The sequence below is a fragment of the Stegastes partitus genome, unplaced genomic scaffold (genome assembly GCF_000690725.1).
Source record: "Stegastes partitus isolate 25-593 unplaced genomic scaffold, Stegastes_partitus-1.0.2 Scaffold11, whole genome shotgun sequence".
Taxonomy (NCBI): Eukaryota; Metazoa; Chordata; class Actinopteri; family Pomacentridae; genus Stegastes; species Stegastes partitus.
In genome coordinates this window covers 358,985-375,600 of record NW_007577742.1, presented here as the reverse complement: position 1 = coordinate 375,600, position 16,616 = coordinate 358,985, and the positions used below count along the sequence as shown (strand labels likewise).

Below are 16,616 nucleotides of genomic sequence, written 5' to 3'. Positions count from 1 at the left end.
AAATTGTTGCATTTTTAAATAAAATTGATTCTATCTAGTACATATTGTGGTCAGAAATCTCTATAAAATAACAATTTAGAGTTTTTAAACTCTCAAACGTTGACGTCGATCACTGTTCAGGCTATGAATTAAAAAATCTTTACTAATCTGTACATTAACAATGATCTAACTCTGAAAGAAAGAAAGAAACAGCTCATGTTTACTATGACGAGCTGCAGGCCACAACTTAAACAAGTTTTTTCACCAAGAGATTTCCATGTTGTATGGAAATAAGAGGAAGGAAACCAGTGAGTGCATGAAACCCCACTGCTGTGATCCTCAGTGGTCTGAGCTGCTCTCACTTCCTCCTGTGAGCAGAGCAGGTCAGAGCTGAGGGTTACCAGGTCAGACGATATGGCGGGATGCCACCACATGCACAATGGTGACATTGTTCCCCTCACACACCCCTGATCATCTTCATTCATGAACCAGCAGCAGGGTAGTTATATACCAAGTAGGCAACAAGGAGATTAGAAAAAAAAGTTTCTAAACAAAGTATGATTGGACAGCCAGTGTCTCATCCCCTCTGATGCTACGTGTCCATATCTGCTTTCACTTCCCAGCTTCAGAGACGCGCATTTCTCGCAGATACCGACAGATAGCACGAGTGAACATATTGTTCTGATCCAAGACGCAGACTGACCGTGCTGCTGCAGATACGAGCGTCAGAGATACAAACGCACTTGAAGACGCGATGTGGAGAAAAGCCAGAAAACGTGGCTGCTCAATTCTGAAGCAACAATAAAAGGAGGCTTTTCAGTGGCTCGCATCCTCCTCTAACTTAAGCAGATAGCTCGGGTATGAGTCAGAGCTGCTCTACGTGTCAGAATAGGAGCTTTAAAGCAACAAATGTGCCCACTAACCTGTGTGCAGCGGCAGCAGACTTGAACCTGGCTCTTGAGGCAGCAGCAGCAGCAGCAGCAGTGAAGGAGCGGCGGTCTACATTTTGTGCAGCTGCTGCGGCTCTCGGCCAATCAGAGGAGGCCTCACGTGTTGCTTCGGCTCAAAGTTTGAGAAGAGCTCAGTCATTGGTCGATCCGTGCTCACAATGACGACTGAGCATATTTCACATGTAGGTTATGTGCATTCAATCAGCCACATCCTGTCCACTTCAGCCACATTCAGTGTGTGAGAAGAACTCAAGGTGACTGTACAAACACAAACACAGTGGTGTGAGTCCTGCAGGTTACTAGAAGTACTTTTAAGGTACTTTACTTTCCTTGTTTTTGCTACCCAGGGGGAGAAAAACGAGCTTTACTCACTCAAACCACAAATAAATCCTCCTGTTCTTTAGAAAAATGTTTTAATCTGTCTCCATTGCAAATCAATGTTTCAGATATTATCTAAACTGAATCTGAAATTAGGTGATTTACTTGTACTCTCGAAACTAAATGTTTTTTCTTTCCTTTTGTTTGTTTTTTTTTTAAATGTCAGCCTTCTCTGCCTTGTAGCATCTGGTTCTGACATTGAAATTGCCTTTTGCACATTTTTTTTTGCACTCTTGGACATTATTTGCACTACATTTCACATAGGGCATTTTTACTTAAAGTTTAGATAGAGACAGATAGAGATAGACGTTTATTTATCCCAGTGGGGAAATTGGTTTGCAGCAGAAAACACTCAAATAGCATTTCACACGTAGGTAGTCGGCAAACACTTCAAAACAATTTCTCCACACGTCACATGTTACAGCCAGACCAGCTGGATCTTATTTCCTGTCCATATTTAAAAGTTTGATGGCTTGTGGAATAAAAGACAGTTTGGACCTGTTTTTTGTTTGTTTGTTTGTTTGTTTTGTTGTACAGAGGAGGGCAATACCGCCTTGCAGATGGCAACAGTTTAAAGAAGGAGGCAAGTGGATACCCCTCGTCAGCCACAAAAGTATCCGCCTTGTTCATAATCATAGCTGTAAATATATTCTAGAGTAGTGTGGTTCCCAACAGTTTGCTGGCTGTTGTTACCATCTTTCTTGCCAAACCAACAAATAATGCAAAATGTCAAGATGCTTTCAATAAAAGCACAGTAAAACATGTGGGCCATTTTGCAGTTCACATTAAAAGACAGAAGTTTCTTTAAAAATTACTTTCTTTGTTGTGCTTTCGTGCTAAGGCAGTCCGGCCAAGAGTCCCATTTCAGTCTGTGGTCAAGCACAACTCCAAGGTACTTGTATTTGTTCACACATATTACATTTATTGTACAGTTTGGTTGTTGTTTATTTTTTATCGGTGTTTATGGTGGTGGTAACTTTACTTTTTCTGTTGTAATAACCAATTTTGCCCTCAAGAATTATTACAGTATTTCTATTCTATTCTATTTTATTCTATGTTTAAAAAATTTTTTAACTGTCAGTTTTTTGGTGATGTTATTTTACAGATGTTCACTGGTTCAATTACTGATACTAACCAGTAAAATCCCAGAAACCTGTTAACCATCACAACAACAGGAAAAACTCTCAATAATCACATCAAACAGACATATTTTTCAAGAATAGTGATTCACTCTTTTACAATGTTTGAAGTTGAAATTGTACTGTTTAACTGTGTTTAAATCAGCACAACGATGTAAGAACACTGCATTGCTTAGCTGATCACAAGTTATTTCTGAAACTATGTGAAAGCTACATGAAACACGACAAGGATTGCCAACTAATAACCAAATATATCCAACACAACTTTTGCTCATTACTGTTCATGAAGCTTTGTCAACCATTTTACAGCCATGCATGTTGCTACAGACTAATATCAGTCCACGCCTCAGTCTGTACAGAAGCCTTAATCCCATTATTCTGTTTCCCAGCCAACTCCTGTTTAATATGTCCCTCACCTCACTGTTCTCCCTAATCTAAATGATTCTTTGCCTGTGGCTCCTGTACAACAGATTATTGGCTCATGATATTCATCACATGTAGAGGGGCCCTGATTCCCTTATTTCAGGCAAAACCCTCATGAATTTATTATATTAATGATAACTCTCACCAACCTTCTACCATTACAGGAGCTTGAACTATCATATCCTGTTGGATCACCTATGTCTCCCCTTGTCTCACCATATTGTGCTTTCCTTAGTCCAACACCCACAACCGTCAACTATATCAACTAGTATTGATGGAAATCTCCCTTAGGTATCTTTCTGCCAGGCTGAGGGGTTTCAAAACTTTTTAGGAGTTTGCTACAACCTCACTAGAATAGAGCCTGTGCTTCACATGTTCAGCGCTTGTTGAGGAAGCTTCCTGCAGAGCTAATTTCCAACTTTCAAGGTTTTTCTGCTCAGCAATTCCTGATGCTCACCATAATATAGTTGACGTTTCTGCTTGCTTTGAAGGAGAGGCAGAATGTCAAACAGTTGTAGCACAAACCAGCAACCTGCATATTGGTTACCCTCAAGTGCACAAAAAAGCAACTCATCAAAGATTTAAGTTTCCATCAACCACCATTATCCACGGGATCAATAGAAAGTATTCATATGGATCAACAGGATAGGAGCAGCACCTTCATTTAAGGCACATTTAAGGAACATATCGCTACTCTAATTCCCTAAAAACATGAGAGGCTCAAGCACAAGCAAATTGTCAAAATGGTCAAAGTAGCAGAACAGATGTTGGAAACATGGCAGAACTCACAAAGCAGCAGAATGAACTTTCAAAAAAGTTGCTCTGAATGTATTGACCATTGTCAAAGCACATTGCCTGAAGTAAACAGAATGCAAACATACACTGAACATGATCCCATCCAAAGTACTATACTTCAAGTAGTGACAGTGAGACTTAGCAGCAAGAATAAGACAGATGATGCCTATGCTCACTTAGAGGATAGATCTAAGCACACTATGTTGCTTCCAGGTGCAGCCAAGTATCTTGGTTTACAGGGAGAGCCAGGAACACTAAAGCTATGCACAGTCAGACAGAAACCCTAGAAGGCAAAACATAAACCTGAAAATTTCTGCCGCTTCACGGTCTCACAAAAAATTCTCCGTGGACAGTGCATTCACCTCTTTCTTATGTTTGTTGAACAAACGTTCCTGTAGATAAGTAAAGCAAACCTACGCTTACATGCACAGTCTCCCAATGCACTCCTTCCGACACACATTCTTACAGAATTAGATAATTAATTCCTCCGCACACATATAGACGGAGTCACATATGGCCCTAAGGGAGCACCAGCTGCAGTGAAGATGAAGTTGGGATGGGAATTACAAGGGTCTGCTTCCCTTGATGAGTCACCTGAATATATCCGGTGCTTGTTCGCTTCACAAGAAGACAGCATGTTGAGCAGCTGTGGTTCCATTCAGGAACGAAAGGTTGGTCACTAGAACAAAACAGGTAAGAACCCTGCAGATTACATCACTCGAGGTTACCTAGTCTAAGATCTAACCACTACACATTGAAAGCACACCTTGGCTCCAGTCCATGGCCTGTCTCTTCTGCTCCTATCTGATACTGACACCCCCTTTTTTGGGGGGGGGAACTCAACCAACCATCAAGTCATTTGGCCTTCCAAGTCCAAAACTGAATGGCACCTGTCAGATCAAGAAGATGTACTGTAGCTCATGAAATTACACAAACCTTGAATTCAAACCCCACTGGCACATCACAAACCAAAGCAGAAACCAGACTAATTGCTCACCCTCAATCTGGGAGCTTCCCAAAGAAATTTAAAGCACTGAAAGCTGGAAAGGAAATTCCCTCACACAGTTGTCTGTTGCTCCTGTGCCCTCTGCTAGATAAAGTATTAGAGTCGTAACAGTGAGTGGCAAACTTTAACAGAGTATCCAACAGGTTCAAATACACTCCCACACACTGTCTAACTTGCAAAGATAAATTTACGAGTGCAATGTTTTGGTGCTAGACTGTCATCAGGCAAATGTCTAGGGCTGAAAAGTTGCACGAATTAATTTATCTTTGCAAGTTAGACACTGTGCAGGAGACTATCTGAACCCGTTGGATACATTGGTTCCTCTCCTATACACCTTCCTCATGAAGTAGATGTGCAAAGAGTTTAGACTTCAACGTAGCAAAAACCTTGAACTTGACACAATGCATGCCATAGTAATTGACCTCAAGCATCCTGTTACACAAGTCTTGATAAAGGATGATGACATGCGACTGCTTTACCCAGGACCCGATAGTGTACTAACAGAAATACGCTTTACATAGTGGATCCTCAAGGCAGGCAAGCTGTCAAATACATCAGTGGTCATGTACAGATTTCAAAAAGAGGTGACGCAAATCTGCCTACCCAGAAATTGCAAACATACATACCGCCCTCAAGATTAAGAGTATGGAAACCAAACTTCTGGTCCACAGGAGTTGACTGTTGTGGGTCTCTAACCATCAAACGAGAGCACTGTGTAGTATAACAATGGGGAACATTGTTTTACTGTTTTAGCACCAGATGTAGTCATACTGGGTGGCACGGTGGAGCAGTGGTTAGCACTATCGCCTTACAGCTCAAAGTTCTTGGGTTTGAATCTCAGTCTGGGGTCTTTCTTTGTGGAGTTTGGATGTTCTCCCTGTACCTGTGTGGGTTCTCACCTGCTGGTTAATTGGTGTATCCAAATTGTCCGTAGGTGTGAATGTGAGTGTGCTTGGTTGTCTGTCTCTAAGTGTAGCCCTGTGATAGACTGGTGACCTGTCCAGGGTGTCCTCTGCCTTCGCCCTAAGTCAGCTGGGATAGACTCCAGCCCCCCCACCACCCTAGTGAGGATTAAGCGGTGTATAGATAATGAATGGATGGATTCAAACTGAACTGCTGAACAGTCTTGCCTCTGATCTTTTCAGCATTTCCACAGGTCCTTTATTCCAACATCAGTCAGACTTTATAATGCTGCATTATGAACTTCACCGGTCTACCTTACTGCTGCACTTTTTCCTCCTACAAACGCATTCCACTTGTGTGCAATAACTGTTACCTCATCCTTGTGTATATAGTCATCTTTGAAAAAACATCTTCTGTATATAATGTTTCTCTTGCAATTTTGCACTGTGTGTTTTCTAAATTATTCTTGTACTGACTTTACACTTTTTCTTTTTGGAGCTGTTGGTGAACTTTCCCCACTGAGGGATCAATAAAGTTTATCTTTATCTTTATCTTTATCTTTATCTTTATCTTTATCTTTATCTTTATCCTTGTGTCTCTCAGGGGTTTCACTGCAAACAGAGGACGTCGCCATAAGCTTCTTTCTGACTGTGGCACCAACTTTAAAGGAGGACACAAAGAGTTGAGAGATAAATTCACAGCCATCAACCGGCATCTGAGAGAACAGCTACATAAGTCCCAAATTTACTCCATTTTAACATGTTGGAGAGGGAAAAAAACTGCTCTCAGGATGACGGTGGGAAGCCTGAGTTTTTCTGAGGAAGTGTTGCACACTGTGCGACTGGAGATTCCAACCGGACTGGAGGTCAGACAGTGGAGGCACAGTCAAGTACTGTCTAATCAATTTTTGTCCTCCTTCAACAGAAACTACCTCCCTAATCTAAAGAATCTACAAACCACATGGCAAAAGGACAGTCAGAAGCTCACAGAAGGAACTGTGCTGCTGTTAACAGACATGTATTCTCACTTTGACAGCCCGCTCCGTAGAACATAACGGTCTAACTGCACCACACAGCTGCACAGGAAAAAACACTCTGGCTTGTTTGTATGTCTTTAAACAAATCACAGACATCATGAGCAGGTCCAAGCAGTGGATGTGGCTCTGCTGTCCCCTCAAAATACTGACGGGTGAAATTGTTTTGGTGGAACATTTGCATGCAGGAACACAAGCATTGTCATTAAAATGGATAACGTAACGTAAAAAAAAAAAAAACAACTGTCAAGGCTGCCTTACTGCTTCATCTACATCCTCTGCAAAAAAATACATTTTCAATGTGGTAGGCTGCTGCTCAGAGGTTGTTGTTTTTGGTAACAAAAAACACAGAGACAGTAGAAGGGAACTAAAATGAGCAGCCAATGGCAAGCTTGTCCCTGCATCCTGCATCCTACATAGCCATTCTTTTCTATTTGATAAATTCAAATGTGCTGTTTAAAGGGGCAGCTGTTAAAATCACAAGTATAAGCACCTCACCTGAAGTCACCCCTCCTGACTCTGTACAACACAGCCAGTCATCCTACAGGAGGTTATATAACCCCACCCTTTTGACCCGCAAAGTCCTTTTCATTCCAAACCACTGCACCGAGAACAAAGAGATGCGCTGGGTTAAAAAATAGACTTTCTAGCCTACCTTTGTGATTTGACTTGATTACTATTTCACAGTGAAGGTTGTCTCGTGGTGGTTTTGGATGCCTTTGATTTGCATTAAATTCCTATATCTTAATACCTAGAAGAAAATAGAAATGCACAGATGTATTAGTAAAATACATTCAAGTACTGTCAACCAATTTGACTTTATTCACTAAACAATTTGGTGACATTTAGATTTAAAGTTTAACTACATTTTATTTTGACTTTATGTATTAGTTACCTCCTTTATGTATGAAAAAAAAATCACCTACCCATCACCTAATAAACATTATCTGTAACAAATACATTTTTGGAAGAGCTTTCTAGATCCTGTGTCAGAATGTAGACATCAGATGTTCTGTGAGCTGGCGTCACTGCTATCACTGTAGTTTTTCAAGTGTAGCCAAAATTAGATGCACCTCAGCTTGTTGCAGTAAACAGTAACTTTCCACATGCATATATCAGGAACCATTTTCCAGTAATAGAATCAATACGTAACACTGTATAAGGAGCTTTTAAACACACCTTTTTACTGTACTTTCACTTTAGCATGGATTTTTATTGCAGTTCTTTCACTTATAACACGTTATTTTATAATGATGGTGTTTTACTTTTATTAAAGTGACACAATCATTTCCACAAAAAAACTCAGTTTTGCTGAAATTATTGTTTCTTTAGGTGCACAGAGGTTAAATTAGTCATATTATCAAATAAATGAGAAAAAAAGTATTGAAAATTTCAAAACTATTCTCAAATTTGTGGGGCTGTACGTTGTGTTTTCTCATTTGATATGTCATTAATCATCTCCTGACCCCTTATCTTGTGACCCTAAGGATAGCAGCAGACCCTGAGGTTAGGAACCAGCAGACTAAAATAGTGCCCTATATATACCATGGTTTAAACTAGCTCCTCCTCAGCCAGCTACAACAGTGCAATGCTGCTTCAGCATTAATGCATAACAGTACATGTATATAAAGTACATAAACAGTCGTTGAAGTTTTCCCTCTTATATTTTAGACACATTAGGTACAGTTTTCTGATAACACCACTGTGCTGTCACTTTAGTAATGATGCAAATTCAATTTAAAGTTTACATTTTACTTACTTGCTAAGAGTATTTTCACTCTGTTGTACTGGCACTGGCAGGATCTCAATACTTCTTCCAGCACTGTACAACAAAAAGTCACATGCAGCCAGATGCTGCAGTGGAGGCACACAAACTAAAAGTTAGTTGACACACATTTTTTAAATCTGATATTAGGTTGACATAAAAATACCTTACAGTCAAATTAAAGCAGGACATGTGTGACCACAGAGGCACCGGATGGCAATACATACAAAAAACAAATAAAACCAACAAAACTGCAAAAGCAAAAGAAGAAGAGTACAGACCCTGCTCTAGAAAATTAATATAATAATGATTAAATAATTGGCAGCACATTAACTCACTAACAGAGAGCTCACAACTCTAGGTGACCTGTTTCATTGCCTGCATCATTACTGTCCCAGAGGTAGAAGGATATAAGAAGTTTAGACAAAAGATAAAAGTAGTAGTAGTATGATAATCAAGGTTTCTCTGTGTCTTTATCTCTTTGCAATAGTGATGTAAAATAAACAGTACAACAACTCTACTAGAGTCCAATTAAAATGACCTACAATTTAGAGTTGTCTGAGTATTTACATTTGATATAAATGTCCATGTTGCATTTACATTATACATACATAGAGTACATGTTGCAATGTAGGGCTCTGCATTTTATGAGGACATGATTAGATATTCTGCTTTGTAGATTTACATTGTGCAAACAAAAGGATTAACAAAGGGTAAATCAAATGTAGACACTATAATCACATGTTTTTTTTCCCCCCATGAAATGCAATGTTTTAGAAGTAGAAGAAGTTCTATTTCACACTAAAAATGTTTTAAAACTGATTTACAGAATTAGAGTAAGTAAGTAAGAAAAAACAAAGTACTTTTAAACTGAGTATGTTTTCACCACAACTTTATTACTGACATGAAGACAATGAAGGACTTCAGTTAGTTGATTTTTTTTAAGTAGCTGCTGAATTTCAGAAGAACTGTTCAATTTAAATAAAACTTGAAGAAAATATAACTGAGCAGCACCTACTTAGGAAAACTGTGTTACTAAAATCGCATACAACATTATAGCACTATGGAGGGCACCATTCTGACTAATACGGAGTTTTTCTTTGACACTTTAAGTACTTTTACTCAAGTGTGCTTGAAGTATAAAAGAAAGGATCTTTGCATACTTTAATTTAAGCAAACTTTTCATTTTGGACTAGAAAAGTACTTTGTTTTTACATTTAGATATTTGTAAAATTGAGTTCAAAACATATTCAGTGTCACAACTGTATTGTGAGACCAGTGACTTCAATTTGTCAAAATATGATTTTTTATTTATTTTTTACACAAGTTTTGCTGTTGATCTTTTCACACTGTTCCCCCTTTTTACATCCTGGAATCAGCTGATGTTGCGATGGAAATTCTGGCTAATTATTTATTTATTTTTTTCATTTATCTGTAAAACTCTACACATTACAGATCACTGCACCTATAAAAAAGCAGAATCTTAACTGGATTTAGATGTCACGGATGTAAAACAGGATCAGCATATTGTGTCTATTTTCATTTGCTGTAGAATAATTGTAACTGTGAGAGTGCTGACTGAATCTATGGAGAACTGATGATATTTTGATCTCTGATAGCATATTACTGTATGTTTTCTTTCTAAAATAAAAGATGCTTTTAGCTGGGTAGAGAGCAGCTCTCAAATGTGACAGCGGCGATAATTACAGCAACAGCCATAAAGGCCATTTAAAAACAGACGCTGCACTTTGATTTTATTTTTCTTTTATCTAAAACTTTTGCCTTTATTTCTTTTAAAGCTCAAACATTTTGTGGTGAGCATGAAGGCCACTGCAGTTACCAATGTATACCACAAGAGGGAGCACTTTTACACCTAAAAGACACATTAGTCTAACTTTTTGGAATCTAATAATTTATCTTATAAGAAGACATTTAGTGAGTCTGTGGTAAAATTCTGACTGTTCATTTAGATTTTAGTTGTTTGTGATATCCATTGTGATTTATCATAGTTTAATTCACTACAATCACTGTCATATTGTTCAAAAAAAAAAAAAAAAAAGTCGTGTCAGGTACATTAAATTCATCCCCTTGTATCTTCACCAGCCATAACGAGTAAACACTTGGCTTAAACGGTCGCTGTATTTGTTTTTCAAAGGGTCTGTAGCTGCTGAACCATGCAGTCTGAACTCAGCTTAGTTCGTTTCCACGGGCTCAATGGGGACCGTGTGAACTGCTGCCGTTCAGGCTGAGGGTGGCGCACCAAGCCAAAGGATTGTGTCGGGGACCCTCAGAGGTCACCACGGGTCAGAGCGCAGCGCCTGACAACACACAGTCCAGAGCTGCTGCTGCTGCTGCTGCTGCTGCTCACAGAAGCTGCTGCCACAAATTAGCCTTCATCCCTGCAGGCTTGTTTATGTTTTCCTGTTACAGACTTGTATGCAAATGTGTGATACCGCTGGAAATGACCACTTACTGTTACCATCATGTCCCTGTACAAGTTAAATAAGCAGAAACACAAATCAGTTAATGGTGAAATATTTTACCAGACTTTCAAGAAAGTGTACTTTCTGCATGCAAATGATGAGCTTAAATTAAGTAACATGAAACTACTGTACCAAAGTTTCTGGAATAAACGTGCAGTCAAAATTGGGTAAAAAGACTAAACTGTAATGATAAAAACACGCATTTCTCACTGACATTGTTTATAATGCTATTGCAAATACTTTTCACCACACATCACATTCTAAAGGGCACTAACTGTTGCCATCTGATTGATTTCAATTCGTTTGCACCTTCACCAGATGTGGATCATCTCCATTTTTATCTTTGCTTATTTAAAGTTTGCATGTAAAATAAATAAAACTCAGCATGATCTTGTTAACAAGTGTATATTCTGTTTATAAACCCAGGATCTCAGTAACAACATTAATTACAGTGACAGTCTGTCTGAATATCAATATGGAACATCGGCGTAAATGCGTCCAAAATGCAATAACTGAAAGTGACATCAGTTAATTGATCAGTTATTTTCAGTCAGTGGAGAGAAGACCTATCTGCCGCAATTCCAAATTAAAGTGGTTACACATAGTATTTATAGGGATTTTTAAAAAAGTAATATTTACTCATATTCACGTGTATAACTTCTTACAGCTGTTTGTTTAAACCAGTAAATTACTGCAAAATAATCTACAGCAATGATGTAATTACCACATTTTCCCAAAACAATTCATGTTTATTCGAGTATCCATCAGTAGCTTCTTATTCTGCTAATCTACTACTGTAGCTACTGGACATAAATGAGCCCACTTGGAAAATGCAATCAAAACAGAGTGATGCATCCAATGAACGTGATTATTTTTGCTGCATGCGTGCGCAGAGTTTGCAGCCACTCTGGATAATGCAGAAAAAAAGTCGAGCATTTAGTAGCCTGTGTTTTATTGTAAGCTATTTTGCTCCTAAAGCAGCTACCACCAAACAAAAGGCAGAATGTTCTGCAACATGTATAAAATAAAACCGTGCAAACGCAGTGGTTTGTCAGAAACTTTCTTCAAAGTAGGATGGAAAATATATACATTAAATGCTAATTCATTAAATTAGATGGATATTAGACAATTTTCCAACATTTGTTTTGAACACAGAATGTAGTTTTGGCACTACAGTAGTACTATAACTGTTATGGAGACAAATCCTGACTCGTGAGTTGGCTTCATTCTGTCGCAACATTTTGTCCTTACAAAGTCTGACAGCAAAAACTTCCAGTCTTTAATTCAGTTTATAAAAAAGCAGCAGCACGCAAGTCCCTCAATATTTCAAAGGACAAACACATAAAAAGTGTTAAAAACTCCACACTCATGTAATTGGATTTTATGCCCCCGTCCCGCTCGCTCGCGCTTTTCTCTCCATGGTGCTCTAAAAACTCTCCAAAAGCTTCAGATGTCTTGTGAGCTTTTCTTTCTCAATCTCCGCTGCTTTTTAATTCTTCGACGTCGCTCACAGGATCAAATATATCCAAGCACGGCGAAAGTTTCTAGATTAAAACGTTCTCAGTGAGAAAAAGAGGACTGGAGCAAAAAAAAAAAAACTGTTGTGGCGCATGAGAGCAGTTTGAATCTGTGAGAAGGAGCGCACACAATAAACCTGTTGTTAACCTTGCTGTGAAAATATGTTTGAAGAAAACAGCCAATTGTTGTATGAAATGTATTCAAGTATAAAATAATGCCCTTTGTTTGGGGGGAAAAACTTGAGCAATGTGAGGGTACAAAAGTCCCCTGTGGCATTTACTAGCACCCTTTGTGCTGTTTGCGCTTTGGCGTCTCCACTTGGCGCATTACCCAGGCCCCTTTAAACGCGATTGTTTCTTTCTTTCTAATGACATTTACCGGATCAAAACATGCTGTTAATTCGATCAGAAAGCTTCACCCTTCATAACAATGGCAGTATAATTTCTCCCAAAGTTTGTTAAGTTGACCGAAATTAGGCAAATGAATAGAGGTCTCCAGGCTACCCATCTTGCAGGTGACGGGGAATAATGCGCGTTCACACCAGCTGCATTCTTCTTTATTTCTCCCTTTCTTTCACAGCATTATTAAAATTTAGGCCAATGAAACTATTCATTCGAGTGAATAGACATTTTCTTATAGGATAATAGGATACAAATTGAGCCTCTCCAAAGAGTCTCCAGTGGTGGGTAACCCTCGTGTGCCAGAGGCTGCTGGAGACGCTGGCCTTGACGCAGACGACGCTCGTGTGCCAGGGCTAATCACACACCTGCCGAGGAGTCCAACAAAATAAAGAATGTAAACAAAAAGCTTGCCATCTCTCATAAAAGATGGACGTGTCACCAAGTCGTGTGAGAAACGCCGAGAACAAACGGGGGGACTCCGTCTCCAAAAGATCTCCCCTGAACTTGGCGGAACAGCCTATTAAAGGCTTACTTAATTACTCTAATGACACTGGACAGGCCTTAAAACTCGGACCGGGCTTGGATGAGAGTTAAGATCGCTTGCTGGGATTTGTAAACAGGCGATCGTGTGAGAAACGCGAGTTGGAAGAAAAAGGGTTTCTTTTTTCGCCGGCTTTGTTTTCAGTGCGCACAGTGCGCCCCGCCGGATCAGGCGATCCCAACGCTCAGTTCTTATTTCCCGCCTGGGTTGTTACTATGCAAATAATATTCCGAAAGTAATCACGTGTCTTTTGAACAGCCACGTGGATTAACAAAGCAGGTTTGCCCCCCTGCTAGCCTATGGCTTTAGATTTTTACTATTTCTTTAACTGATCCTAAATGCACACATTTACCCAATGCATGGCTCTAATCCCATGGAATAATTTACACCATGAATGCCAGAGTCTCTTGGATGGTCCCTTTATAAAGGCCAGCTTTCCCCTCAAACTTCAGTCTGCTTCATCCTCTACCAGATCAACACATCTCCCCAACTTCTAGCTGAACATATTTTTAAGAAGTTTGTCAGGAATCCATCGATGGCATCTAAAATGAAAGACAGAAAGGTATGCGCTCCTTGTGCGCTCTGCATTTTGAGGACTGACTTATTTTGGCAACATGGCACTTTTGAGTTACCTTTTGGATTTTTGTACTTCAGCATTAACAGCTAATACTGCCGAACTACTATTTGGAGTAATTTTCACGGTAGTGGAATAAAAAAATTCGGTTGTGCACCTGCGTGTGGCACGCGTTATAGGATAACTACTGCGCGCTATTTATATTAAAGCGCAAATTTGCTAGTAACTAGATATTTGGCAACATTAGTGTACTTTACTACATTAGAAACACTTAGAGTGTGTTAAATCTGCTAAACGACACGTTAACCGTGTCTAAAGCGGACTCAACGTCAAAGAAACTGTCCGGAGCGCAGATGTCTGCTGCGCGCTCTGGAGCAGCAAGGCGCGCAGCGCACAAAACTCGCCAGGAGTTTTAGATCTCGTGAAGAAGTTTTCTGCATCATTTCTTCGCAGCATACTACGGGATTTCACTTTACTTTCGTTTGTGTGTTTAACTGCAAGAGGGATTCCGCGTGTTCATCTTGTTTCTCTCCTTGTTTTCAGAGAACTCCAATCTCTCACAAAGTCATTGAGAAAAGAAGACGGGACCGCATTAATCGCTGCCTAAACGAACTTGGAAAAACTGTTCCAATGGCTCTGGCTAAACAGGTATTGTAAAAATATACAACCTAATACATATTTTATGTTATATATTTACACTAAAATGTATTAAGAAATATATACCCAGATTATCCGATTGTGAGATTATCTGATAGAAAGCTCTAACCCTATTTGCAGTCACACATTTTTAACGTCGGATTTTTATGTATTTTGGCAGAACTCTGGAAAACTGGAGAAAGCTGAAATCTTGGAAATGACTGTTCAGTACCTGCGCGCGCTCCACTCAGCGGATTTCCCCCGTGGGAGAGAAAAAGGTCGGTAACGTTTCATAGCGCTCTTGTACTTTACGCATTACATCACCATTGTCCTGTCAACAAAGTTAAAGGAGTTCATACGTGCTGACTGTGTAAAATGTAATTAAACTTAGCTTTTACTCATAGATTTTACTGTAAGTCCAGCTTTACGCACTTCAATCAAAGATACTTCGCAACCACATCGTGCCAGACCTGTTCATCCTCTGGTTCTTTCAGGGTTGTAATCGTTACTTTCTATGGTTTATTTCAGGTGAACTGCTTGCTGAATTTGCAAACTACTTCCACTACGGATACCACGAGTGTATGAAAAACTTGGTGCACTATCTGACCACAGAGGACAGAGCTGAAACCAAAGACATCAAGTACGCACGGATCCTCGCCTTCTTACAGTCAAAGTCCCGTGTGGTCACAGAGCCTGTGTTTGGCTCCGTCGGTACGATGCCAGAACCGTCTGACTACCTCAGCCAGCTACACTCCTCCCCTGAGCACCAAAGCCACAGTCCACCCGAGTCCGTGTACCAGCAGAGTCCACCGGGACACTTCTCCTGGCACAGCTCGGCCCGCAGCCCGGGAATCTCGTACCCAACCGTGCCACTCTCTGCGCACACACAGCAGCACGGCGGATACTTGTCGCCTGTGCAGGGACTCGATCACCATTATTTCAACTTCATCGGTCACACGCACGCAAACACTTTCAGTTTGCACAGTGCGCAACACGCCATGTAAATAGCTTTGCTTGTTTTACGGTTGTTTATTATTTATACAGTTGTGAATGATGGAAAAAAAATAATGTACATGTTGTGAATAAATACAGTATTTCTGACTAAAATTCAGCTGATTTTGTTCTCTTTTTAAGTGACATTCTGAGTGCGTAAATCCACAAATCACCAAAATTACCAAAAGTAGCCAAAGTGCTTAACTGGAGAGGAAAGAAACACGCACAGACAAAACATATGGAACTGTAGCTTCGTGAAATCGTGGTTGCAAAAAAAAAAAAATTACTGTGATTTTGTACTTGTGAGGAGAGATATACAAAGAAACAAGCTACCAATTAAACAAGATTCTATAAATGTTATGGTGACTTCTATTTAAAGAAAGATAAAGTAAAGCTTGACTGAAGCAAAAATAAATAAATAAATAAATAAAAAAAACAAAACACAGGCCTCAGACTTGGCTCAGTGTTGTGCCATAACACCAGCTGTACTGAAAAGTCTATGAAACTTTTTACAAAGTTCTTCAGTGTATCCACAGAAAAGCTGTTTAAAGGCTGATCTGTGGGTTTGATGGGTGACATAGCAGGTTACAGGGGGCAGACATGAGCCTGACTCCCACTGGGCCTCCTGCTCCAGACTTAACCAAACCTGCACTTAACAAAACCAATGATTTATTAAACACTCCCCGTCCGTTAATATTCAAATCCATTGTTTCATCACAGTTACAAATCAATAAAGTTTGATAATTGAGGAAACAAAACGGTGAGGTGTTTTGTATTAGGAGTTGCATTTCAAGGCTTTCAGAGGGCTGCAGATGATTTCTAAACACTGTTCTCTCTGAATGTTGGCCAAGTTTTTCTATTTCCATATATTTAGGCAAATGAGGCTTACTATTCAGCAGGATTAAAGAGAGATGCTGTGCAGAGAAGAAAACCTGCCTGGGTTAAAAGTTTGTGCTGATTTACATGTAAAATTTGTTGTTTCTTCAGCCAGACACAATGTAGACAGCAACAATTTCACTGCCAGGAAAATAAATCTGGGAGACTTTTCTCTCACTTTGTGAAGTGTGATAACATTGAGACCAGCCACCAGGAAAGAAAC

General features: G+C 39.6%; 2 protein-coding genes across 2 annotated transcripts in view; one reads left to right on the top strand and one right to left on the bottom strand.

The window, feature by feature from the left end:
• Positions 1 to 968, bottom strand: part of acsl1a (acyl-CoA synthetase long chain family member 1a) — a 23,911-nt gene extending 22,943 nt beyond the window's left edge. The window contains exon 1 of the mRNA XM_008286848.1: positions 903 to 968. The gene's annotated coding sequence lies outside the window, so the exon portion shown is untranslated. The remainder of the gene's footprint in view (positions 1 to 902) is intronic.
• A 12,740-nt stretch (positions 969 to 13,708) lies between these two features.
• Positions 13,709 to 15,528, top strand: helt (helt bHLH transcription factor). Its single transcript, XM_008286815.1, has 4 exons — positions 13,709 to 13,876; positions 14,432 to 14,536; positions 14,706 to 14,802; positions 15,053 to 15,528. The coding sequence occupies exons 1-4, from the start codon at positions 13,709 to 13,711 to the stop codon at positions 15,526 to 15,528; spliced, it is 846 nt and encodes a 281-aa protein (XP_008285037.1).
• Positions 15,529 to 16,616: the final 1,088 nt, after the last annotated feature.